The 26212-nt window shown below is 53.6% G+C and overlaps 1 protein-coding gene across 5 annotated transcripts in view; it reads left to right on the forward strand.

Moving 5' to 3' along the window:
* Nucleotides 1–26212, forward strand: part of LOC142492494 (multifunctional protein CAD-like) — a 204035-nt gene that overhangs the window by 164730 nt on the left and 13093 nt on the right. For 3 of the 5 annotated variants that reach the window (XM_075595154.1, XM_075595156.1, XM_075595155.1), the window contains 5 exons: nucleotides 11541–11588; nucleotides 14277–14437; nucleotides 14820–14894; nucleotides 15387–15599; nucleotides 19357–19482. In XM_075595154.1, the coding sequence (XP_075451269.1) occupies nucleotides 11541–11588; nucleotides 14277–14437; nucleotides 14820–14894; nucleotides 15387–15599; nucleotides 19357–19482 (623 nt within the window). The remainder of the gene's footprint in view (nucleotides 1–11540; nucleotides 11589–14276; nucleotides 14438–14819; nucleotides 14895–15386; nucleotides 15600–19356; nucleotides 19483–26212) is intronic. The other 2 variants (XM_075595157.1, XM_075595158.1) reach the window with 2 other exon arrangements.

Below are 26212 nucleotides of genomic sequence, written 5' to 3' on the forward strand. Positions count from 1 at the left end.
TTTTTTTTTCCTCTTTTTCTTCTTTCCCTTCACTTATAACACTTTATTTCCCTTCCAAATAATATACACAGTATCTAATTGTATCCCAATTTCTGCATATAAACCTTTCATAAAAATAACCCTCAATACTTACTTTCACAACACAATCATATGCCTTGATTATCTATCAGCAAATTCACTTGCCTATTTCTTTCCTATTCACTTTCTTTCTTTCTTACTGCAAAGCGTACGTTAACGCGGAAAAAACAGGAGTTCGGGCAGTTTAACGTCTAGGGGTTATCGCCCAAGCACCTATGGGCTATCTCTTCTACTCTCAACAATCCCCATCCGTCCTCATGAATTCTCAACACTAATACACAAACACATTTTGGACATAACATACAACTTGATTACGAGAGAGGGAAAGGTTGTTCAGGGATCAATCGGCAGGATTCCGCGCAGTTACCAAACCGTAACGCGCAACACTCCTTCCCTTGCAACGCGCCAAACCGCACAGTCACTACCGGGATTCCCGTGTTTCCTCTCTGAACCGACTATACCTTACTCCCCCTTTACCCCTCCTTCCACCAAGTTTACAACGTACATTGACAAGACTCCTAGTCAGCCAGCAAAAATCCCACTCCACTCCGGGCTCCCACTTGCGGCACTGACTAACACATATAACATGTAAACATATACCGAGTGACAGATAGTCTAGGTAACAGGTTTGAGTTTAAAACGGGCTCTGGGCAAGATATCTACCTGTCTTTAGGTGACCTTCGGAGAGCCGTATGAGACACAGAAATAGACCAACAGCGGAGACAGTGCGTATCGGTAGATAATAAATGTTATCTTACCGTACTCCAGAGGTGATCAGTCTCCTGCCGCGTCCGCATTTGGTCCACCTCGGTCCCTCTGTGCACGGCTGTCTGTTGGTTCACAACCCAGGGCCCCACGTTGGGCGCCAGCTGAATTGGATAATTTGGATCAGACCAAAAACGTCTTCAGAGTATCTGTCCTCGTCCAGATTCTTTTCCATATATATATATATATATATATATATATATATATATATATATATATATATATATATATATATATATATATATATATATATATATATATATATATATATATATATATATATATATATATATATATATATATTGCATGCACTGAGAAAATATCACGCTGACACACAGGAGTTCAGTATGATAATGTCTGACTTTATTCCTACACAGCCTGCGTTCATATACAGGGGCTGTAGGGGAGGGGGTTTGTATGCAAAAGAGCTAGACAGCTCAATGATTCTTTGTTAGGTCTCGTCCTTGTAGGGTCTTGTTGTTATGATTTATGGTCTTGTTATTGTAGATTTTCTTGGACACATCAGCATTTGAGGGGAATTCCTATGTGCCATCTTCCTTACTTGAAGGGAGGGGTAACTGCGGTAGCCATTTTGAGTAAGGAATCATAGCAAAGTATTACAGATGAAGAAATAGGCATTTTATCCAATCCATCACAGTGTTAGTGTTGGTTCTGCTCTGAAGCTCAGTCATTTGGAGCTTTAGAAATGTTGCCTTCATCCCAAATACCATTGTTACAGTCTTGTCGGTGTTTGAAAACAGTTTGTTTTGGGAAATCCAGTTTTCGAGTCTCAAAAAGTCAGACTGAAGTATGTTTTGAAGGTCAGAGAGGCTGTGGCTGTGTGCATATAGGATTGTGTCATCTGCATACATGTGTATTGAGGCTTCCTTACAAGCTGTGGGAAGATCATTAATGAACACTGAGAAGAGTAGGGGCCCCAGAACAGAGCCTTGCGGGACACCACAGGTGATATCCAGGGGGTTGGAGTTAGAGCCTGAGATGGACACATGTTGGGATCTTCCTGATAGGTAGGACTGAAACCAGTTTAAAGCATGTTTCCCTATTCCAGAGCTCTGGAGTTTGTTAAGCAGGATAGCATGATCAACTGTGTCAAAAGCCTTTGCAAAATCTAGGAATACTGCACCAGTGAGTTGTCCCCGTTCCATTCTGCACTGGATTTCATTGCAAACTTTTAGCAGGGTAGTTACGGTGGAGTGTTTGGGACGAAACCCAGATTGGAATTGGCTAGAGAAATTTGTCTTGGTGTAGAAATCGCTTAATTGGGAGTGACCACATTTTCCCATGACTTTGGATAGAATTGGGAGAAGTGAGATTGGCCTGTAGTTTGAGACAGTGTTTTTGTCCCCACTTTTGAAGATTGGGACAACTCTGGCAGTTTTCCAGGTCTTAGGGATATGGCCTGCAGGCAGGATAGAGGTGACTATGGAAGCAATTGGTTTGGCAATGGCTGGGGCACCAAGTCGTAGGAACCTAGATTGTTGTAAGTCGGGTCCACATTGGCGCAAAAAGAGAAAAACACCAAGTCATAATGCATTAGAGAAGGAGTATAATCCGGTTCCCACTGCTGGATGTTAAAGCTGTGTCCAGCAGTGGGAACCGGATTATACTCCGACTTGGATCCGTGTGGTGTGGACTTGTGGGACCCCGTCCCCGAGCCCCTTTTCCGTGTGCGGATGATTGGATCTAAATGATCCTATTTTATGATGTAAGTGTTATTTAGTCATTTTTATAAATATTTGAATGATTTATGACTTATTGTGTTTATTTCTCTTTTTGCGCACTTTTTTTGTTATGTTCCGGTCTAACCGCGCCGGTCCCGGGAGATAGGAGCCGCAGAGCGATAACCGCTTATCTTGGAAATAAAGGGAACTCTCTTGGGACAGCGCGCACTCTGTTCTTTACTGCGAAGGTCCACATTGGCTGCTTAGTGTTAGTTTGAGGAGCGCTTGTGTATTAGTTTGAGGAGCGCTTGTGTATTGGTTTTAGTTTCAGGAGCGCTTGTGTATTAGTTTGAAAAGCGCTTGTGTATTAGTTTGAGGAGCGCTTGTGTATTAGTTTGAGGAGCGCTTGTGTATTAGTTTGAGGAGCGCTTGTGTATTAGTTTGAGGAGCGCGTGTGTATTAGTTTTAGTTTGAGGAGCGCTTGTGTATTAGTTTGAGGAGCGCTTGTGTATTAGTTTGAGGAGCGCTTGTGTATTAGTTTGAGGAGCGCTTGTGTATTAGTTTGAGGAGCGCTTGTGTATTAGTTTGAGGACCGCTTGTGTATTAGTTTTAGTTTGAGGACCGCTTGTGTATTAGTTTTAGTTTGAGGACCGCTTGTGTATTAGTTTGAGGAGCGCTTGTGTATTAGTTTTAGTTTGAGGAGCGCTTGTGTATTAGTTTTAGTTTGAAGACCGCTTGTGTATTAGTTTGAGGAGCGCTTGTGTATTAGTTTGAGGAGCGCTTGTGTATTAGTTTTAGTTTGAGGAGCGCTTGTGTATTAGTTTGAGGAGCGCTTGTGTATTAGTTTTAGTTTAAGGAGCGCTTGTGTATTAGTTTGAGGAGCGCTTGTGTATTAGTTTTAGTTTGAGGAGCGTTTGTGTATTAGTTTGAGGAGCGCTTGTGTATTAGTTTGAGGAGCGCTTGTGTATTAGTTTTAGTTTGAGGAGCGTTTGTGTATTAGTTTGAGGAGCGCTTGTGTATTAGTTTGAGGAGCGCTTGTGTATTAGTTTGAGGAGCGCTTGTGTATTAGTTTGAGGAGCGCTTGTGTATTAGTTTGAGGAGCGCTTGTGTATTAGTTTGAGGAGCGCTTGTGTATTAGTTTGAGGAGCGCTTGTGTATTAGTTTGAGAAGCGCTTGTGTATTAGTTTGAGGAGCGCTTGTGTATTAGTTTGAGGAGTGCTTGTGTATTAGAGTTAGACTCTCAGAATGAGGTTCATGTTTGTAGTTCGGGATGTGTTTTTATAATAAGTTAGTGGCACACCCCACAAAGTAATCATTTAATGCGTTTGCAATGTCAGTGGGCTTTGTCAGAGTAATATCCCCTTAGTGGTATTACGTGGTTGTTGATGGCTAGAAAGATATACAGCTACGAAGACGGAATGGCGGTGCACAGCGGTTTGAAAAATGTATTGGCACCTCACATAAAACAGGGTAAAAACACTAACGCGTTTCGTGTCTTGCTGGCGCTTGAACAAAGCTTGATTTGTGGGGCAAGTTTTAAGGTTAGTCAGTATTAAGCAAAATATGAGAAGTGAATCTCCTGATGGTGCTTCTAAATCCAGGATTGTGCAATGTTGGCCATAATGCCTGGGAGTCCGGGGTATGTTAATTGTATAAATGTATGAATGTGTGACAGGGTATATGGCTCACCATATGAAGCCTAACATGGACAGAGTAAACATAACCACTTTTAAAAGTGAAACCACAAGGAAGCCCTTATATAAAGAAACTCCCAGTGCAATCACTATGTGGATAATCATATCCTGTATCATAGGCTGGAGCCCTGCACATACCCTATAGTCACAGTAGCTATAAAAAATAGTAAGTCACTCACTTATTAACCCCTTCTGCTCCATGACTGCGTGCATCCGTTCCGTTTTGTAGATGAAGTCTGTGTAGAAAGATGGTGGAGCACTGCAAAGAATTAGGGCTGGAGGCAGATCCGTGAAAAGTAAAAATGCTTTATTCCAGATGCATGGTAGCAACAGCTACATTAAAAAGGGTCCTCTAACGCGTTTCGCGCTATGATAGCGCTTTATCAAAGAGTTTTTTTAGTCAGTATTAAATCAGAAGGTTAACACCATTTACAGGGGAAGAGATGGCAGGGAGGTGTGGGTGAGATCAGGTGTGTATGTCTGGGTTCAGGCTTAGGTTAGGGGAGATCCCCAGTAGTGGGAAGGTGGAGATAGAGGGTGTGAATAGAGGATTTGTGTGGGTGCTTTTTATTGAGGAGTAAAGAAGTTGTTGGGAGAGAGGTGTATAAATAATGGGGCAGTGGGGAAGGTGGAGAGAACAGAGACGTTCACAAAGGAGCGAGGAAACCGTAAATAGAAAAAGCAGTAGGGAGGGCATAGTGAGATGCAGGAAGAGAGGACACGGTGAGATGCAGGAGGAGAGGGCATAGTGAGATGCAGGAGGAGAGCGCACAGTGAGATGCAGGAGGAGAGGACACGGTGAGGTGCAGGAAGAGAGGGCACAGTGAGATGCAGGAGGAGAGGACACGGTGAGGTGCAGGAGGAGAGGACACGGTGAGGTGCAGGAGGAGAGGGCATAGTGAGATGCAGGAGGGAGGGCACAGTGAGATGCAGGAGGAGAGGGCACAGTGAGAGGCAGGAGGAGAGGGCACAGTGAGGTGCAGGAGGGAGGGCACGGTGAGGTGCAGGAGGAGAGGGCATAGTGAGATGCAGGAAGAGAGGACACGGTGAGGTGCAGGAGGAGAGGACACGGTGAGGTGCAGGAGGAGAGGGCATAGTGAGATGCAGGAGGAGAGGGCACAGTGAGAGGCAGGAGGAGAGGGCACAGTGAGAGGCAGGAGGAGAGGGCACAGTGAGAGGCAGGAGGAGAGGGCACAGTGAGAGGCAGGAGGAGAGGGCACAGTGAGAGGCAGGAGGAGAGGGCACAGTGAGAGGCAGGAGGAGAGGGCACGGTGAGAGGCAGGAGGAGAGGGCACGGTGAGAGGCAGGAGGAGAGGGCACGGTGAGAGGCAGGAGGAGAGGGCACGGTGAGAGGCAGGAGGAGAGGGCACGGTGAGAGGCAGGAGGAGAGGGCACGGTGAGAGGCAGGAGGAGAGGGCACGGTGAGAGGCAGGAGGAGAGGGCACGGTGAGAGGCAGGAGGAGAGGGCACGGTGAGAGGCAGGAGGAGAGGGCACGGTGAGAGGCAGGAGGAGAGGGCACGGTGAGAGGCAGGAGGAGAGGGCACGGTGAGAGGCAGGAGGAGAGGGCACGGTGAGAGGCAGGAGGAGAGGGCACGGTGAGAGGCAGGAGGAGAGGGCACGGTGAGAGGCAGGAGGAGAGGGCACGGTGAGAGGCAGGAGGAGAGGGCACGGTGAGAGGCAGGAGGAGAGGGCACGGTGAGAGGCAGGAGGAGAGGGCACGGTGAGAGGCAGGAGGAGAGGGCACGGTGAGAGGCAGGAGGAGAGGGCACGGTGAGGTGCAGGAGGAGAGGACACGGTGAGGTGCAGGAGGAGAGGGCACGGTGAGGTGCAGGAGGAGAGGGCATGGTGAGATGCAGGAAGAGAGGACATACTGTAGTGAGATGCAGGAGGAGAGGACACGGTGAGGTGCAGGAGGAGAGGGCACAGTGAGAGGCAGGAGGAGAGGGCACAGTGAGAGGCAGGAGGAGAGGGCACAGTGAGAGGCAGGAGGAGAGGGCACAGTGAGAGGCAGGAGGAGAGGGCACAGTGAGAGGCAGGAGGAGAGGGCACAGTGAGAGGCAGGAGGAGAGGGCACAGTGAGAGGCAGGAGGAGAGGGCACGGTGAGAGGCAGGAGGAGAGGGCAAAGTGAGATGCAGGAGGAGAGCGCACAGTGAGATGCAGGAGGAGAGGACACGGTGAGGTGCAGGAAGAGAGGGCACGGTGAGATGCAGGAGGAGAGGACACGGTGAGGTGCAGGAGGAGAGGACACGGTGAGGTGCAGGAGGAGAGGGCATAGTGAGATGCAGGAGGGAGGGCACAGTGAGATGCAGGAGGAGAGGGCACAGTGAGAGGCAGGAGGAGAGGGCACAGTGAGGTGCAGGAGGGAGGGCACAGTGAGAGGCAGGAGGAGAGGGCACAGTGAGATGCAGGAGGAGAGGACACGGTGAGGTGCAGGAGGAGAGGGCATAGTGAGATGCAGGAAGAGAGGACACGGTGAGGTGCAGGAGGAGAGGGCACAGTGAGAGGCAGGAGGAGAGGGCACGGTGAGAGGCAGGAGGAGAGGGCACGGTGAGAGGCAGGAGGAGAGGGCACGGTGAGAGGCAGGAGGAGAGGACACGGTGAGACGCAGGAGGAGAGGGCACAGTGAGAAGCTGGAGGAGAGGGCATAGTGAGATGCAGGAGGAGAGGACACGGTGAGGTGCAGGAAGAGAGGACATACTGTAGTGAGATGCAGGAGGAGAGGACACGGTGAGGTGCAGGAGGAGAGGGCACAGTGAGAGGCAAGAGGAGAGGGCACAGTGAGAGGCAGGAGGAGAGGGCACAGTGAGAGGCAGGAGGAGAGGGCACAGTGAGAGGCAGGAGGAGAGGGCACAGTGAGAGGCAGGAGGAGAGGGCACAGTGAGAGGCAGGAGGAGAGGGCACAGTGAGAGGCAGGAGGAGAGGGCACGGTGAGAGGCAGGAGGAGAGGGCAAAGTGAGATGCAGGAGGAGAGCGCACAGTGAGATGCAGGAGGAGAGGACACGGTGAGGTGCAGGAAGAGAGGGCACGGTGAGATGCAGGAGGAGAGGACACGGTGAGGTGCAGGAGGAGAGGACACGGTGAGGTGCAGGAGGAGAGGGCATAGTGAGATGCAGGAGGGAGGGCACAGTGAGATGCAGGAGGAGAGGGCACAGTGAGAGGCAGGAGGAGAGGGCACAGTGAGGTGCAGGAGGGAGGGCACAGTGAGAGGCAGGAGGAGAGGGCACAGTGAGATGCAGGAGGAGAGGACACGGTGAGGTGCAGGAGGAGAGGGCATAGTGAGATGCAGGAAGAGAGGACACGGTGAGGTGCAGGAGGAGAGGGCACGGTGAGAGGCAGGAGGAGAGGGCACGGTGAGAGGCAGGAGGAGAGGGCACGGTGAGAGGCAGGAGGAGAGGGCACGGTGAGAGGCAGGAGGAGAGGGCACGGTGAGAGGCAGGAGGAGAGGACACGGTGAGACGCAGGAGGAGAGGGCATAGTGAGAAGCTGGAGGAGAGGGCATAGTGAGATGCAGGAGGAGAGGACACGGTGAGGTGCAGGAGGAGAGGGCATAGTGAGATGCAGGAGGAGAGGGCATAGTGAGATGCAGGAGGAGAGGGCACAGTGAGAGGCAGGAGGAGAGGGCACAGTGAGAGGCAGGAGGAGAGGGCACAGTGAGAGGCAGGAGGAGAGGGCACAGTGAGAGGCAGGAGGAGAGGGCACAGTGAGAGGCAGGAGGAGAGGGCACAGTGAGAGGCAGGAGGAGAGGGCACAGTGAGATGCAGGAGGGAGGGCACAGTGAGAGGCAGGAGGAGAGGGCACAGTGAGAGGCAGGAGGAGAGGGCACAGTGAGAGGCAGGAGGAGAGGGCACAGTGAGAGGCAGGAGGAGAGGGCACAGTGAGAGGCAGGAGGAGAGGGCACAGTGAGAGGCAGGAGGAGAGGGCACAGTGAGAGGCAGGAGGAGAGGGCACAGTGAGAGGCAGGAGGAGAGGGCACAGTGAGAGGCAGGAGGAGAGGGCACAGTGAGAGGCAGGAGGAGAGGGCACAGTGAGAGGCAGGAGGAGAGGGCACAGTGAGAGGCAGGAGGAGAGGGCACAGTGAGAGGCAGGAGGAGAGGGCACAGTGAGAGGCAGGAGGAGAGGGCACAGTGAGAGGCAGGAGGAGAGGGCACAGTGAGAGGCAGGAGGAGAGGGCACAGTGAGAGGCAGGAGGAGAGGGCACGGTGAGAGGCAGGAGGAGAGGGCACGGTGAGAGGCAGGAGGAGAGGGCACGGTGAGAGGCAGGAGGAGAGGGCACGGTGAGAGGCAGGAGGAGAGGGCACGGTGAGAGGCAGGAGGAGAGGGCACGGTGAGAGGCAGGAGGAGAGGGCACGGTGAGAGGCAGGAGGAGAGGGCACGGTGAGAGGCAGGAGGAGAGGGCACGGTGAGAGGCAGGAGGAGAGGGCACGGTGAGGTGCAGGAGGAGAGGGCACGGTGAGGTGCAGGAGGAGAGGGCACGGTGAGGTGCAGGAGGAGAGGGCACGGTGAGGTGCAGGAGGAGAGGGCACGGTGAGGTGCAGGAGGAGAGGGCACGGTGAGGTGCAGGAGGAGAGGGCACGGTGAGGTGCAGGAGGAGAGGGCACGGTGAGGTGCAGGAGCAGAGGGCACGGTGAGAGGCAGGAGGAGAGGGCACGGTGAGAGGCAGGAGGAGAGGGCACGGTGAGACGCAGGAGGAGAGGGCACGGTGAGGTGCAGGAGGAGAGGACACGGTGAGACGCAGGAGGTGAGGGCACAGTGAGGTGCAGGAGGAGAGGACACGGTGAGGTGCAGGAGGAGAGGGCACAGTGAGATGCAGGAGGAGAGAGTTCCCAGGTACTGGAGGATAGGAAGAGTACAAATAATCACAGCGTTTAGAAAGTCCCGTTCTCACAGCTGCAGAGTTGTTGTTGTGCAGAGTCCAGATCTTCCTCAAATCTTCACCTCCAATTTCTACTCTCAAATTAACTCTGCCAGACACTTTAAATGTGACACTTAAGATGTTACACACAGCCAAATGGCTTCACAGCCTAGCTGGATGGTCTTAAATACTCTAAAACACAGACACTTAACAATTAAGGGAGGGGTTTGCGTAATCAGCTCTCACAGACATACTGATTAGATTTTAAATTCTGTAGCAATTGATGTAGATTGATCCCTGTGTGGGATGACCTCTGGACGGTACCTGCTGGCCTGTGGAGCCTGTGGAGGCTGTGTCCTGCAGTATAGGTCTCCCCAGTGTGCGATGACCTCTGGACGGTACCTGTTGGCCTGAGGAGGATGTCCTGCAGTATAGGTCTCCCTGGTGTGCGATGACCTCTGGACGGTTCCTGCTGGCCTGTGGAGGCTGTGTCCTGCATTATAGGTCTCCCCGGTGTGCGATGACCTCTGGACGGTACCTGCTGGCCTGTGGAGGCTGTGTCCTGCATTATAGGTCTCCCCGGTGTGCGATGACCTCTGGACGGTACCTGCTGGCCTGTGGAGGCTGTGTCCTGCAGTATAGGTCTCCCCGGTGTGGGATGACCTCTGGACGGTTCCTGCTGGCCTGTGGAGGCTGTGTCCTGCAGTATAGGTCTCCCCGGTGTGCGATGACCTCTGGACAGTTCCTGCTGGCCTGTGGAGGCTGTGTCCTGCAGTATAGGTCTCCCCGGTGTGCGATGACCTCTGGAGTGCTGGTTCCTGCTGGCCTGAGGAGGATGTCCTGCAGTATAGGTCTCCCCGGTATGGGATGACCCCTGGAGTCCCGGTTCCTGCTGGCCTGTGGAGGCTGTGTCCTGCAGTATAGGTCTCCCCGGTGTGCGATGACCTCTGGACGGTTCCTGCTGGCCTGAGGAGGATGTCCTGCATTATAGGTTTCCCCGGTGTGGGATGACCTCTGGACGGTATCTGCTGGCCTGTGGAGGCTGTCCTGCATTGTAGGTTTCCCCGGTGTGGGATGACCTCTGGACGGTATCTGCTGGCCTGTGGAGGCTGTCCTGCATTGTAGGTTTCCCCGGTGTGGGATGACCTCTGGACGGTTCCTGCTGGCCTGTGGAGGCTGTGTCCTGCAGTATAGGTCTCCCCGGTGTGGGATGACCTCTGGTGTCCCGGTTCCTGCTAACCTGTGGAGGATGTCCTGCATTGTAGGTCTCCCCGGTGTGCGATGACCTCTGGACGGTTCCTGCTAACCTGTGGAGGCTGTGTCCTGCAGTATAGGTCTCCCCTGTGTGGGATGACCTCTGGACGGTACCTGCTGGCCTGTGGAGGCTGTGTCCTGCAGTATAGGTCTCCCCGGTGTGCGATGACCTCTGGACGGTACCTGCTGGCCTGTGGAGGGTGTCCTGCAGTATAGGTCTCCCCGGTGTGCGATGACCTCTCTGCACCCGAGACAGTTATATGTAAGATCCATTGAGTGCTCCTAACCGCCTCTTCCTGTATATGGGGCTCTGCATCTCTTTATGGCCATATATATCATTATGGGCCTGGACCATTTCCCCATGATGATGTTGACCAAATATGTCCATATAGCGCCCCAACCCCTCTCATGATATACAGCCCCATATAAGGGAATCTACGTCACCCAGGGGGACGGGGGAGAGAATTACAGCCCCTGCATCCATTAACTTCAGCGTGGAGCGGCGGGGACAGGACGCGGCTGCGCAGCGCATCTATAAGGTGAGCGCCGGTGTCTCCCTGCAGATGGCCCTCCAAGTGAAGGATTAACACTGGGGGGGGCCCGTTCAGAAGCATGGAACCCAGCAGCGTTATCCCTTCGGGGTTGCGTTTTTCTCCGCGGCCGCAAGGTCTGGCTGCATCTGTAATAAACGTTTAGCAATTGTGTACAAGGACGGCGGCGTATCGGCAGGTGCCGCGGTGTGAGGAATACGTAAACGGTAGTGTTTTTATCCTCACCGCGGAGCCCTCATCCTGCCGTCACCCCGCATCCTGCCGTCACCCCGCAGTCGGGCATCGGGCGTAGCGCACTGCAGATTAGGCTGAGTCCCCGCTGGCGCTGAGCGCGCTCGTGCTGGGAGAGCGCTCCAAGCATGAGCGCCGGGTGTCCTGGCATTTATTTACGCGCCGGGGGGGGGGGCGGCGCAGGCATTGCGGGTAGTTGAACGCGCTAGAAAGTTTTTTTTTTTTTTTTTTTTTTTAACATAAGCGCCGGTGAGCGTGGACTTACATATATCTATATAGGTAAGTAACCGCGGCAAGCGCCGATCGCTCAGCGCTAGCGGGACTCCGCCATATAGTGCGGTCAGAGCTTGGCAGATGTGCGTGCATGCGTGTGCGTTTGCGGTGTGTTCTTGTGCCTTTACTGACTGGCCTGCATGGTTTGTCTCTGTCAGCAGCCGAGGAGCAGAAAGAGAAGACGGCCAAGAAATCGGCGGAGCCAGGTTATTATCCATTCTACCCGTAGCCACGGCGGGAGGCGGCGCTCTGTGCGTCTGTGTGTGTCTCTGTGCGTCTGTGTGTGTCTCTGTGCGTCTGTGTGTGTCTCTGTGCGTCTGTGTGTGTCTCTGTGCGTCTGTGTGTGTCTCTGTGCGTCTGTGTGTGTCTCTGCGCGTCTGCATGTCTGTGTCTCTGTGTCTGCATGTCTCTGCGGGTCTGTGTCTCTGTGTCTGCATGTCTCTGCGGGTCTGTGTCTCTGTGTCTGCGGGTCTGTGTCTCTGTGTCTGCATGTCTCTGCGGGTCTGTGTCTCTGCGGGTCTGCGGGTCTGTGTTTCTGTGTCTGCATGTCTCTGCGGGTCTGTGTCTCTGCGGGTCTGTGTCTCTGCGGGTCTGCGGGTCTGTGTCTCTGTGTCTGCGGGTCTGTGTCTCTGTGTCTGCATGTCTCTGCGGGTCTGTGTCTCTGCGGGTCTGCGGGTCTGCGGGTCTGTGTCTCTGTGTCTGCATGTCTCTGCGGGTCTGTGTCTCTGCGGGTCTGCGGGTCTGTCTCACTGCGGGTCTGTGTCTCTGCGGGTCTGCGGGTCTGTGTCTCTGTGTCTGCATGTCTCTGCGGGTCTGTGTCTCTGTGTCTGCATGTCTCTGCGGGTCTGTGTCTCTGTGTCTGCATGTCTCTGCGGGTCTGTGTCTCTGCGGGTCTGCGGGTCTGTCTCACTGCGGGTCTGTGTCTCTGTCTGCATGTCTCTGCACATCTGCGGGTCTGTGTCTCTGTGTCTGCATGTCTCTGCGGGTCTGTGTCTCTGTGTCTGCATGTCTCTGCGGGTCTGTGTCTCTGTGTCTGCATGTCTCTGCACATTTGTGTCTGCTGGTCTGCATGTCTCTGCACATCCGCCCGCCGCCCCTGCCCCTCGCCCCGCCTCTGTGCCCCGCCTCTGCCCCTCGCCCCGCCTCTGCGCCTCTGCCCCTGCCCCCCGCCTCTGCCCCTCGACCCGCCTCTGCCCCTCGCCCGCCTCTGCCCCTCGCCCCGCCTCTGCCCCTCGCCCTGCCCCTCGCCCCGCCTCTGCCCCTCGCCCCGCCTCTGCCCCTCGCCCGCCTCTGCCCCTCGCCCGCCCCTGCCCCTCGCCCCGCCTCTGCCCCTCGCCCCGCCTCTGCCCCTCGCCCTGCCCCTCGCCCCGCCTCTGCCCCTCGCCCCGCCTCTGTGCCCCGCCTCTGCCCCTCGCCCCTCGCCAGTCTCTGCCCCTCGCCCCGCCTCTGCCCCTCGCCCCGCTTCTGCCCCTCGCCCCGCCTCTGCCCTTCGCCTCTGCCCCTCGCCCCGCCTCTGCCCCTCGCCCGCCTCTGCCCCTCGCCCCGCCTCTGCCCCTCGCCCCGCTTCTGCCCCTCGCCCCGCCTCTGCCCCTCGCCCCGCCTCTGCCCCTCGCCCCGCCTCTGCCCCTCGCCTCTGCCCCTCGCCCGCCTCTGCCCCTCCGCCTGCTTCCTCCACCCGCTGCCCCCGGCACTCATTCCGCCCGGCTGGGAGGTTCAGTGGCTGCAAACCTACATTTCCGACCTTGGAAGGAGCGTGTGGTCTGTGTGTAACTTCTCGTCTTTGCTGTTCTCGGTGGGCATCACTCATCGGGTGGGCGTCACTCATCGGGTGGGCGTCACTCATCGGGTGGGCGTCACTCATCGGGTGGGCGTCACTCATCGGGTGGGCGTCACTCATCGGGTGGGCGTCACTCATCGGGTGGGCGTCACTCATCGGGTGGGCGTCACTCATCGGGTGGGCGTCACTCATCGGGTGGGCATCACTCATCGGGTGGGCATCACTCATCGGGTGGGCATCACTCATCGGGTGGGCATCACTCATCGGGTGGGCATCACTCATCGGGTGGGCATCACTCATCGGGTGGGCATCACTCATCGGGTGGGCAGGGAGGTGCAGGGAGGTCCTCTTCACTGCTTGGGGGTCTGGAAGAGTGGTGACATATGGGAAGGAATACATCTTCCCAGGGCTCATTAGCAGCTGACAGATGAGTTCATCTTCACACTTAATACGGGATTAGAGGCGTCAGGTTAGTGTCACCAGATTTGTCCCGGCAAAAACCGGGGCAAATGTCACGCATGCGCGATCGGCGCTTGACGACAGCTCGCGCGCATGTGCGGGACATCTGGTCACCTGATGTCAGGTTTCATTGTTTTGTGTGTTGAGTTTATCCTCACAGTGGAGATATTGGATGAACCTGCCCAAAAGTAACGGAGGGGCAGCGAGATACGGGTGCTTCCTCCCTGCTGAGGTGGGGGGAGGTCTAAGTTTGACCTCAATGTTTTGGGGTTTGTTGTGAGATACAGAACGGCGGGTTTAATCCTCTCTGGTGGAAGGGTCTGTTAGATATATTGGGTAGGGGGTTTATTCTCACGGGCTGATGTGTACCCTGGCCTGATGGAGGATCCATGTTGGGAAGGGAGTGTGTGTCTGGGGAGGGGAGGGCAGTCGGAGTGGGTGTCTGGGGTGGGGAGGGCAGTCGGAGTGGGTGTCTGGGGTGGGGAGGGCAGTTGGAGTGGGTGTCTGGGGTGGGGAGGGCAGTTGGAGTGGGTGTCTGGGGTGGGGAGGGCAGTTGGAGTGGGTGTCTGGGGTGGGGAGGGCAGTTGGAGTGGGTGTCTGGGGTGGGGAGGGCAGTTGGAGTGGGGAAGTGACGTATTCCGTTGTTTTGACGTTTCAGAACTGGCTTCCATCCAGGACGGTTGCTGTTACCCTCCCCCCAGGCTCATGTCCCCCCAGAATATGTCCATGCCGAGCATCCCCCACGTGCCGACCTCCCCCCTGCTGCACCCCCTGATTGGGCAACACATCCTCTCCGTCAAACAGTTCAGCAAGGAGCAGGTGAGGTTCGGATATGTCTGACCCTGAAATGTGAGGGCCAGAGGGGGGCGCCTGTGTGACACGCTGTGTGTGTGGGCGGCTGTGTGACACGCTGTGTGTGTGGGCGCCTGTGTGACACGCTGTGTGTGTGGGCGCCTGTGACATGCTGTGAGTGGGCGCCTGTGTGACACGCTGTGTGTGTGGGCGCCTGTGTGACACGCTGTGTGTGTGCGTGCCTGTGTGAAACGCTGTGTGTGTGGGCGCCTGTGTGACACGCTGTGTGTGTGGGCGCCTGCGTGACACGCCGTGTGTGGGCGCCTGCCTGACGCGCCGTGCGTGGGCGCCTGCCTGACGCGCCGTGCGTGGGCGCGCGCGTGTGACACGCTGTTACTCCTTCTTGCAGATGTCTCACCTGTTTAACGTGGCTCATACCCTGCGCATGTTGGTGCAGAAGGAAAGGAGTCTGGATCTGCTCAAGGTGAGATGCCGGTGCCCCGGAGCCCGCGGTGAGACGCGGCGGTGCCCCGCAGTGTGTGGGCAGACACGCTGGTGCCCCGGAGCGCGCAGTGAGATGCCGGTGCCCCGGAGTGCGCAGTGAGACACTGCGGTGCCCCAGAGCCCGCGGTGAGACATGGCGCGCCCCGGAGCGCCCGCAGGTGCACGGGGAGCTGGACTGGTACTAACCCGTCCTCTCATACTGTTTCTTTATGTATGTTCCCTGTATGTTCGCTCAGATCACAGTCTGTTATTAGTCCGGTATATTCTCCCCTCCCATGTCTGACCCTGTGTGTGTTCTCTCCCCTCCCATGTCTGACCCTGTGTGTGTTCTCTCCCCTCCCATGTCTGACCCTGTGTGTGTTCTCTCCCCTCCCATGTCTGACCCTGTGTGTGTTCTCTCCCCTCCCATGTCTGACCCTGTGTGTGTTCTCTCCCCTCCCATGTCTGACCCTGTGTGTGTTCTCTCTCCCAGGGTAAGGTGATGGCCTCCATGTTTTTTGAGGCCAGCACCCGCACCAGCAGCTCCTTCTCTGCGGCTATGCATCGGCTGGGGGGCTCGGTGCTCAGCTTCTCCGAGACCACCTCCTCCTCTCAGAAGGGCGAGTCTCTCACGGACTCGGTGCAAACCATGAGCTGTTACGCAGACGTGCTGGTCGTGAGACACCCGCTGCCCGGAGCTGTGGAGGTACGAGAATGCCCCCTTCCCTCCCCCCCCCCCCCGTGCTCCCACCCATGCAAAATGCTCCCCCCCTCCCACCCATGCAAAATGCTACCCCCCTCCCACCCATGCTCCCACCCTCATGTATCTGAAGGTAGAGATGATGCTGTGTTCAAAGTGATTCTTTATACTATCAGGACAAAGAGATATAAATCACTTATCTTAGCTAACTCCTTTTGCCGACTAAAACATACTGATTTCTCAGGAAGATAAAGAACTAAGAAAAATATATATCAGAGCTAGGAAAGAAAGACATATATATATATATCAGACAATATAAAACACAAACAGGTATGGATCCTAGTATTCATGTATAAAAAAACGGAAGAGAGGCCCTGAACAGGTCGCCTGTCAGAATGTAAGTTAGAGCATTTAGCATCGGCAGAATACAATGTGTGCGAAACCGGGAGAGGAATCTCATCACTCCGGGCTTCAGGCTGCCCATAAAAACCACTTATAAGGAAACGTTTTAACCTGTTGTGTGCTGTATAGATATATATCCTACTTAATATAGATATCCTACTTAATATAGATAATATATATTGCTATCCTACTTAATATAGATAATATATATATTGCTATCCTACTTAATATAGATAATATATATATACTAGCTGAGAGACCCGGCGTTGCCCGGGATGTAATGTTCCCGCTCCTCTCCCTTTCCTCTCTCTCTCCTTACCCCCCTCTCTCTCTGTTTGTCCCCCATTCACATCAATCCAGTCCCCCCCCCTCCCTCCTGTAAGTTTATTACTCTGATCACAAAGGGAAAAAAATACATTAATTGAACCGGGCCTAATAAAAACCTAATAAACCCGACTCCAGCATGGTACTGACAGTGAAGGGGTTAATACAGGAACCCTAGATTTATTTATCAAATCCCCCCCTCCCAGCATGAAATGTATGGTGTGTTAGTATAGGGTGTTCCTTGGGTGAGTGCTTTCATTGCAGTGCGGCCTCTGTAGATGAGGCTGGGGTTTGCACCCCAGCTCCTGGCTGTAATTACCTCTCTCTGGGGGCTGAATCCTGACCCGCGCGTCTGGGCTCTGGGAGGATGGGTAAACCAAGTGATAACTGGGGTGGGGGGGATTGGGGCCGGACGCTGCTTTATCCCGCGCTGAGGCCTCCGAGGAAAGGGGAGGGGGTTCATTTGAATGATAATGGAGCCCCTTGAAGTGGCTGTGCTGGGCAGGGGAGCAGTCAGTGCCCTTTGTGTGCGCTGATGGAATGGATGAGAACACTGTGAGAGCGCCCGCAGCGGCCTCTCTCCCCCACACCTCGACGGGAGTGAGAGGTGGTGGAGAGTGGGACTGGCGCAGATCCGAGGAGGCTGCTTGGCCCCCAGCGGCCGGGGAGGTAGCGCCGAGGAGTTAGCGGCGGGGAGTTAAGGGAGCGCCGGGGAGTTAGCGGCGGGGAGTTAAGGGAGCGCCGGGGAGTTAGCGGCGGGGAGTTAACGGAGCGCCGGGGAGTTAGCGGCGGGGAGGTAAGGGAGCATTGGCGGCTGGGGCAGGAGGGCCGTGCCGTGCTTACCCTCCGTCCGGGAGTCGGTTGAGAGCGATGGGGGAGGAGCCTGAAGTTGGCGGCAGGGGCAGGAGGGCCGCGCTTCCCCTCTGTCCGGGAGCCGGTACAGGGCGGCGAACGTGATGGATCGGGGGGGGGAGGGGGAGGGTGTGTGTTTGTGTGTGTGTGTGTGACCTTTGGCCCGTCACTCCGCCTCAGGCCAATGAGAGGTGTGCGGGGGCGGGGCGGGCGGGCCAAGGGAGCAATCTCATTGGCCTGGCCCAAGGTCCAATGTGATTGCCGCTAGGGACACAGGGAGACACATACAGACACGCACACATAAGACGCTTTCAGAAATATATAGTAAGATATATATATATAGAAATGTGTGTGTGTATATATATATCTATAAAATAATATATCAGTCACAACCTCCAGAGGGGCGAGACATTTAAAGCACCCGGCTACTGAAACCTTTATTTGGCCAGTGCCGTTGCGACTGAAATATTGTGGTCTGATCTATACCCCACAGAGCAGTATAGCTGCATACTGCGCGGCATAGCTCTGGGGCGCACAGCGCAGTATATATCTGGCGTGCGCTGTGGGCGAGGTTACCTCGGCTGCCTTATTTTTTATTTAATAGATGCAGAAGTTGCTTGACTTTACAGCACTGTAATTATCTAACCGATCGATCGCTGAGCAGCCTGCTTCCCGGGGCACACAAAATGTCCGCCTAGTCCAAGAGGACGTTGTGTAGCTTTCTAACCCACTGAAGCTTAAAAAGGGCAATGGGGGAGGGGGGGGGGGATAACACAGTCACTATTATTTAACACTACACCACTGATATATTTAGAAACACACACGACATTGATGTGTGTGTGTGTGTGTGTGTGTCTGTGTCTGTGTCTGTGTCTGTGTCTGTCTGTGTCTGTCTGTGTGTGTCTGTGTCTGTGTGTCTGTGTGTCTGTGTGTCTGTCTGTCTGTCTGTCTGTCTGTCTGTCTGTCTGTCTGTCTGTCTGTCTGTCTGTGTCTGTCTGTCTGTCTGTGTCTGTCTGTCTGTGTCTGTGTCTGTCTGTCTGTGTCTGTGTCTGTGTGTCTGTGTCTGTGTCTGTCTGTGTGTGTGTGTGCGTGTGTGTGTGTGTGTGTTCGTGTGTGTGTTCGTGTGTGTGTTCGTGTGTGTGTTCGTGTGTGTGTGTGTTCGTGTGTGTGTGTTCGTGTGTGTGTGTGTTCGTGTGTGTTCGTGTGTGTTCGTGTGTGTGTGTGTGTGTTCGTGTGTGTTCGTGTGTGTTCGTGTGTGTTCGTGTGTGTTCGTGTGTGTTCGTGTGTGTTCGTGTGTGTTCGTGTGTGTGTGTGTTCGTGTGTGTTCGTGTGTGTTCGTGTGTGTGTGTGTTCGTGTGTGTGTGTGTTCGTGTGTGTTCGTGTGTGTTCGTGTGTGTTCGTGTGTGTTCGTGTGTGTTCGTGTGTGTTCGTGTGTGTGTGTGTTCGTGTGTGTTCGTGTGTGTGTGTGTTCGTGTTCGTGTGTGTTCGTGTGTGTGTGTGTGTTCGTGTGTGTTCGTGTGTGTTCGTGTGTGTGTGTTCGTGTGTGTTCGTGTGTGTTCGTGTGTGTTCGTGTGTGTGTGTGTTCGTGTGTGTTCGTGTGTGTTCGTGTGTGTGTGTGTGTGTTCGTGTGTGTTCGTGTGTGTGTGTGTTCGTGTGTGTTCGTGTGTGTTCGTGTGTGTGTGTGTTCGTGTGTGTTCGTGTGTGTTCGTGTGTGTGTGTGTGTGTTCGTGTGTGTTCGTGTGTGTGTGTGTTCGTGTTCGTGTGTGTTCGTGTGTGTGTGTGTGTGTTCGTGTGTGTTCGTGTGTGTGTGTGTGTGTTCGTGTGTGTTCGTGTGTGTTCGTGTGTGTTCGTGTGTGTTCGTGTGTGTGTGTTCGTGTGTGTTCGTGTGTGTTCGTGTGTGTTCGTGTGTGTTCGTGTGTGTGTGTTCGTGTGTGTTCGTGTGTGTTCGTGTGTGTTCGTGTGTGTTCGTGTGTGTTCGTGTGTGTGTGTTCTCGTGTGTTCTCGTGTGTTCTCGTGTGTTCTCGTGTGTTCTCGTGTGTTCTCGTGTGTTCTCGTGTGTTCTCGTGTGTTCTCGTGTGTTCTCGTGTGTTCTCGTGTGTTCTCGTGTGTGTGTGTGTGTCCGTGTCCGTGTGTGTGTGTGTTCCTGCATTGTATGATGTGTCCCGGTATGTCACACTCCTCTCAGCTCGCCGCCAAGCATTGCCGGAAACCTGTGATCAACGCTGGGGACGGCGTGGGGGAGCATCCCACGCAAGCTCTGCTGGACATCTTCACCATCCGGGAGGAGCTGGGAACGGTCAACGGTATGACGGTGAGTGACCGGGACACTGCCCCGTCTGCTCCTTGTGTGAGGAGCCCAATGAGTCCAGGTATTCCTGGGACCCATACATCCTCCCCCTGCCCCACTAGGGGAGACTTCTTGGTGATACCCGAGGTGGTGATCCTATTGGAGAACTAGTGTCCCCTATCCCTATTGGAGGAGAACTAGTGTCCCCTATCCCTATTGGAGAACTAGTGTCCCCTATCCCTATTGGAGAACGAGTGTCCCCTATCCCTATTGAAGAACGAGTGTCCCCTATCCCTATTGGAGAACGAGTGTCCCCTATCCCTATTGGAGAACTAGTGTCCCCTATCCCTATTGGAGACCTGGTGTCCCCTATCCCTATTGGAGGAGAACGAGTGTCCCCTATCCCTATTGGAGAACGAGTGTCCCCTATCCCTATTGGAGAACGAGTGTCCCCTATCCCTATTGGAGAACGAGTGTCCCCTATCCCTATTGGAGAACGAGTGTCCCCTATCCCTATTGAAGAACGAGTGTCCCCTATCCCTATTGGAGAACTAGTGTCCCCTATCCCTATTGGAGAACTAGTGTCCCCTATCCCTATTGGAGAACTAATGTCCCTTATCCCTATTGGAGAACGAGTGTCCCCTATCCCTATTGGAGGAGAACTAGTGTCCCCTATCCCTATTGGAGGAGAACTAGTGTCCCCTATCCCTATTGGAGAACGAGTGTCCCCTATCCCTATTGGAGAACGAGTGTCCCCTATCCCTATTGGAGAACTAGTGTCCCCTATCCCTATTGGAGAACGAGTGTCCCCTATCCCTATTGAAGAACGAGTGTCCCCTATCCCTATTGGAGAATGAGTGTCCCCTATCCCTATTGGAGAACTAGTGTCCCCTATCCCTATTGGAGGAGAACTAGTGTCCCCTATCCCTATTGGAGAACGAGTGTCCCCTATCCCTATTGGAGAACGAGTGTCCCCTATCCCTATTGGAGAACGAGTGTCCCCTATCCCTATTGGAGAACGAGTGTCCCCTATCCCTATTGAAGAACGAGTGTCCCCTATCCCTATTGGAGAACTAGTGTCCCCTATCCCTATTGGAGAACTAGTGTCCCCTATCCCTATTGGAGAACTAATGTCCCTTATCCCTATTGGAGAACGAGTGTCCCCTATCCCTATTGGAGGAGAACTAGTGTCCCCTATCCCTATTGGAGGAGAACTAGTGTCCCCTATCCCTATTGGAGAACGAGTGTCCCCTATCCCTATTGGAGAACGAGTGTCCCCTATCCCTATTGGAGAACGAGTGTCCCCTATCCCTATTGGAGAACTAGTGTCCCCTATCCCTATTGGAGAACGAGTGTCCCCTATCCCTATTGAAGAACGAGTGTCCCCTATCCCTATTGGAGAACGAGTGTCCCCTATCCCTGTTGAAGAACGAGTGTCCCCTATCCCTATTGGAGAACGAGTGTCCCCTATCCCTATTGGAGAACTAGTGTCCCCTATCCCTATTGGAGAACGAGTGTCCCCTATCCCTATTGGAGAACTAGTGTCCCCTATCCCTATTGGAGAACGAGTGTCCCCTATACCTATTGAAGAACGAGTGTCCCCTATCCCTATTGGAGAACGAGTGTCCCCTATCCCTGTTGAAGAACGAGTGTCCCCTATCCCTATTGGAGAACTAGTGTCCCCTATCCCTATTGGAGACCTGGTGTCCCCTATCCCTATTGGAGGAGAACGAGTGTCCCCTATCCCTATTGGAGAACGAGTGTCCCCTATCCCTATTGGAGAACGAGTGTCCCCTATCCCTATTGGAGAACGAGTGTCCCCTATCCCTATTGGAGAACGAGTGTCCCCTATCCCTATTGAAGAACGAGTGTCCCCTATCCCTATTGGAGAACTAGTGTCCCCTATCCCTATTGGAGAACTAGTGTCCCCTATCCCTATTGGAGAACTAATGTCCCTTATCCCTATTGGAGAACGAGTGTCCCCTATCCCTATTGGAGGAGAACTAGTGTCCCCTATCCCTATTGGAGGAGAACTAGTGTCCCCTATCCCTATTGGAGAACGAGTGTCCCCTATCCCTATTGGAGAACGAGTGTCCCCTATCCCTATTGGAGAACTAGTGTCCCCTATCCCTATTGGAGAACGAGTGTCCCCTATCCCTATTGAAGAACGAGTGTCCCCTATCCCTATTGGAGAATGAGTGTCCCCTATCCCTATTGGAGAACTAGTGTCCCCTATCCCTATTGGAGGAGAACTAGTGTCCCCTATCCCTATTGGAGAACGAGTGTCCCCTATCCCTATTGGAGAACGAGTGTCCCCTATCCCTATTGGAGAACTAGTGTCCCCTATCCCTATTGGAGAACGAGTGTCCCCTATCCCTATTGGAGAACGAGTGTCCCCTATCCCTATTGAAGAACGAGTGTCCCCTATCCCTATTGGAGAACTAGTGTCCCCTATCCCTATTGGAGAACTAGTGTCCCCTATCCCTATTGGAGAACTAATGTCCCTTATCCCTATTGGAGAACGAGTGTCCCCTATCCCTATTGGAGGAGAACTAGTGTCCCCTATCCCTATTGGAGAACTAGTGTCCCCTATACCTATTGAAGAACGAGTGTCCCCTATCCCTATTGGAGAACGAGTGTCCCCTATCCCTGTTGAAGAACGAGTGTCCCCTATCCCTATTGGAGAACTAGTATCCCCTATCCCTATTGGAGAACGAGTGTCCCCTATCCCTATTGGAGAACGAGTGTCCCCTATCCCTATTGGAGAACTAGTGTCCCCTATCCCTATTGGAGAACGAGTGTCCACTATCCCTATTGGAGAACGAGTGTCCCCTATCCCTATTGGAGAACTAGTGTCCCCTATCCCTATTGGAGAACGAGTGTCCACTATCCCTATTGGAGAACGAGTGTCCCCTATCCCTATTGGAGAACGAGCGTCCCCTATCCCTATTGGAGAACGAGCGTCCCCTATCCCTATTGGAGAACGAGCGTCCCCTATCCCTATAGGAGACCTGGTGTCCCCTATCCCTATTGGAGACCTGGTGTCCCCTATCCCTATTGGAGGAAAACTAGTGTCCTCTATCCCTATTGGAGAACGAGTGTCCCCTATCCCTATTGGAGAACGAGTGTCCCCTATCCCTATTGGAGGAGAACTAGTGTCCCCTATCCCTATTGGAGGAGAACTAGTGTCCCCTATCCCTATTGGAGGAGAACTAGTGTCCCCTATCCCTATTGGAGGAGAACTAGTGTCCCCTATACCTATTGGAGGAGAACTAGTGTCCCCTATCCCTATTGGAGGAAAACTAGTGTCCCCTATCCCTATTGGAGGAAAACTAGTGTCCTCTATCCCTATTGGAGAACGAGTGTCCCCTATCCCTATTGGAGAACGAGTGTCCCCTATCCCTATTGGAGAACGAGTGTCCCCTATCCCTATTGGAGGAGAACTAGTGTCCCCTATCCCTATTGGAGGAGAACTAGTGTCCCCTATCCCTATTGGAGGAGAACTAGTGTCCCCTATCCCTATTGGAGGAGAACTAGTGTCCCCTATCCCTATTGGAGGAGAACTAGTGTCCCCTATCCCTATTGGAGGAAAACTAGTGTCCTCTATCCCTATTGGAGAACGAGTGTCCCCTATCCCTATTGGAGAACGAGTGTCCCCTATCCCTATTGGAGAACGAGTGTCCCCTATCCCTATTGGAGGAGAACTAGTGTCCCCTATCCCTATTGGAGGAGAACTAGTGTCCCCTATTCCTATTGGAGGAGAACTAGTGTCCCCTATCCCTATTGGAGAACGAGTGTCCCCTATCCCTATTGGAGAACTAGTGTCCCCTATCCCTATTGGAGAACTAGTGTCCCCTATCCCTATTGGAGAACGAGTGTCCCCTATCCCTATTGGAGAACGAGTGTCCCCTATCCCTATTGGAGAACTAGTGTCCCCTATCCCTATTGGAGAACTAGTGTCCCCTATCCCTATTGGAGAACGAGTGTCCCCTATCCCTATTGGAGGAGCACTAGTGTCCCCTATCCCTATTGGAGGAGAACTAGTGTCCCCTATCCCTATTGGAGGAGAACTAGTGTCCCCTATCCCTATTGGAGAACGAGTGTCCCCTATCCCTATTGGAGAACGAGTGTCCCCTATCCCTATTGGAGAACTAGTGTCCCCTATCCCTATTGGAGAACGAGTGTCCCCTATCCCTATTGGAGGAGAACGAGTGTCCCCAATCCCTATTGGAGAAGTAGTGTCCCCTATCCCAATTGGAGAACGAGTGTCCCCTATCCCTATTGGAGAACGAGTGTCCCCTATCCCTATTGGAGAACGAGTGTCCCCTATCCCTATTGGAGAACGAGTGTCCCCTATCCCTATTGAAGAACGAGTGTCCCCTATCCCTATTGGAGAACTAGTGTCCCCTATCCCTATTGGAGAACTAGTGTCCCCTATCCCTATTGGAGAACTAATGTCCCTTATCCCTATTGGAGAACGAGTGTCCCCTATCCCTATTGGAGGAGAACTAGTGTCCCCTATCCCTATTGGAGGAGAACTAGTGTCCCCTATCCCTATTGGAGAACGAGTGTCCCCTATCCCTATTGGAGAACGAGTGTCCCCTATCCCTATTGGAGAACCAGTGTCCCCTATCCCTATTGGAGAACGAGTGTCCCCTATCCCTATTGAAGAACGAGTGTCCCCTATCCCTATTGGAGAACGAGTGTCCCCTATCCCTATTGGAGAACTAGTGTCCCCTATCCCTATTGGAGGAGAACTAGTGTCCCCTATCCCTATTGGAGAACGAGTGTCCCCTATCCCTATTGGAGAACGAGTGTCCCCTATCCCTATTGGAGAACTAGTGTCCCCTATCCCTATTGGAGAACGAGTGTCCCCTATCCCTATTGGAGAACGAGTGTCCCCTATCCCTATTGGAGAACGAGTGTCCCCTATCCCTATTGGAGAACTAGTGTCCCCTATCCCTATTGGAGAACTAGTGTCCCCTATCCCTATTGGAGAACTAATGTCCCTTATCCCTATTGGAGAACGAGTGTCCCCTATCCCTATTGGAGGAGAACTAGTGTCCCCTATCCCTATTGGAGGAGAACTAGTGTCCCCTATCCCTATTGGAGAACGAGTGTCCCCTATCCCTATTGGAGAACGAGTGTCCCCTATCCCTATTGGAGAACTAGTGTCCCCTATCCCTATTGGAGAACGAGTGTCCCCTATCCCTATTGAAGAACGAGTGTCCCCTATCCCTATTGGAGAACGAGTGTCCCCTATCCCTGTTGAAGAACGAGTGTCCCCTATCCCTATTGGAGAACGAGTGTCCCCTATCCCTATTGGAGAACGAGTGTCCCCTATCCCTATTGGAGAACGAGTGTCCCCTATCCCTATTGGAGAACTAGTGTCCCCTATCCCTATTGGAGAACGAGTGTCCCCTATACCTATTGAAGAACGAGTGTCCCCTATCCCTATTGGAGAACGAGTGTCCCCTATCCCTGTTGAAGAACGAGTGTCCCCTATCCCTATTGGAGAACTAGTGTCCCCTATCCCTATTGGAGAACGAGTGTCCCCTATCCCTATTGGAGAACGAGTGTCCCCTATCCCTATTGGAGAACTAGTGTCCCCTATCCCTATTGGAGAACGAGTGTCCACTATCCCTATTGGAGAACGAGTGTCCCCTATCCCTATTGGAGAACGAGTGTCCCCTATCCCTATTGGAGAACGAGTGTCCCCTATCCCTATTGGAGAACGAGTGTCCCCTATCCCTATTGGAGAACTAGTGTCCCCTATCCCTATTGGAGAACTAGTGTCCCCTATCCCTATTGGAGAACGAGTGTCCACTATCCCTATTGGAGAACGAGTGTCCCCTATCCCTATTGGAGAACGAGTGTCCCCTATCCCTATTGGAGAACGAGTGTCCCCTATCCCTATTGGAGAACGAGTGTCCCCTATCCCTATTGGAGAACGAGCGTCCCCTATCCCTATTGGAGAACGAGTGTCCCCTATCCCTATTGGAGAACGAGTGTCCCCTATCCCTATTGGAGAACGAGTGTCCCCTATCCCTATTGGAGAACGAGTGTCCCCTATCCCTATTGGAGGAGAATGAGTGTCCCCTATCCCTATTGGAGAACGAGTGTCCCCTATTCCTATTGGAGAACGAGTGTCCCCTATCCCTATTGGAGAACGAGTGTCCCCTATCCCTATTGGAGAACGAGTGTCCCCTATCCCTATTGGAGAACGAGTGTCCCCTATCCCTATTGGAGAACGAGTGTCCCCTATCCCTATTGGAGAACGCGTGTCCCCTATCCCTATTGGAGAACGAGTGTCCCCTATCCCTATTGGAGAACGAGTGTCCCCTATCCCTATTGGAGAACGAGTGTCCCCTATCCCTATTGGAGAACGAGTGTCCCCTATCCCTATTGGAGAACGAGTGTCCCCTATCCCTATTGGAGAACGCGTGTCCCCTATCCCTATTGGAGAACGAGTGTCCCCTATCCCTATTGGAGAACGAGTGTCCCCTATCCCTATTGGAGAACGAGTGTCCCCTATCCCTATTGGAGAACGAGTGTCCCCTATCCCTATTGGAGAACGAGTGTCCCCTATCCCTATTGGAGGAGAACTAGTGTCCCCTATCCCTATTGGAGAACTAGTGTCCCCTATCCCTATTGGAGGAGAACTAGTGTCCCCTATCCCTATTGGAGAACGAGTGTCCCCTATCCCTATTGGAGAACGAGTGTCCCCTATCCCTATTGGAGAACTAGTGTCCCC

Source organism: Ascaphus truei, chromosome 4 (genome assembly GCF_040206685.1).
Source record: "Ascaphus truei isolate aAscTru1 chromosome 4, aAscTru1.hap1, whole genome shotgun sequence".
Classification (NCBI taxonomy): Eukaryota; Metazoa; Chordata; class Amphibia; order Anura; family Ascaphidae; genus Ascaphus; species Ascaphus truei.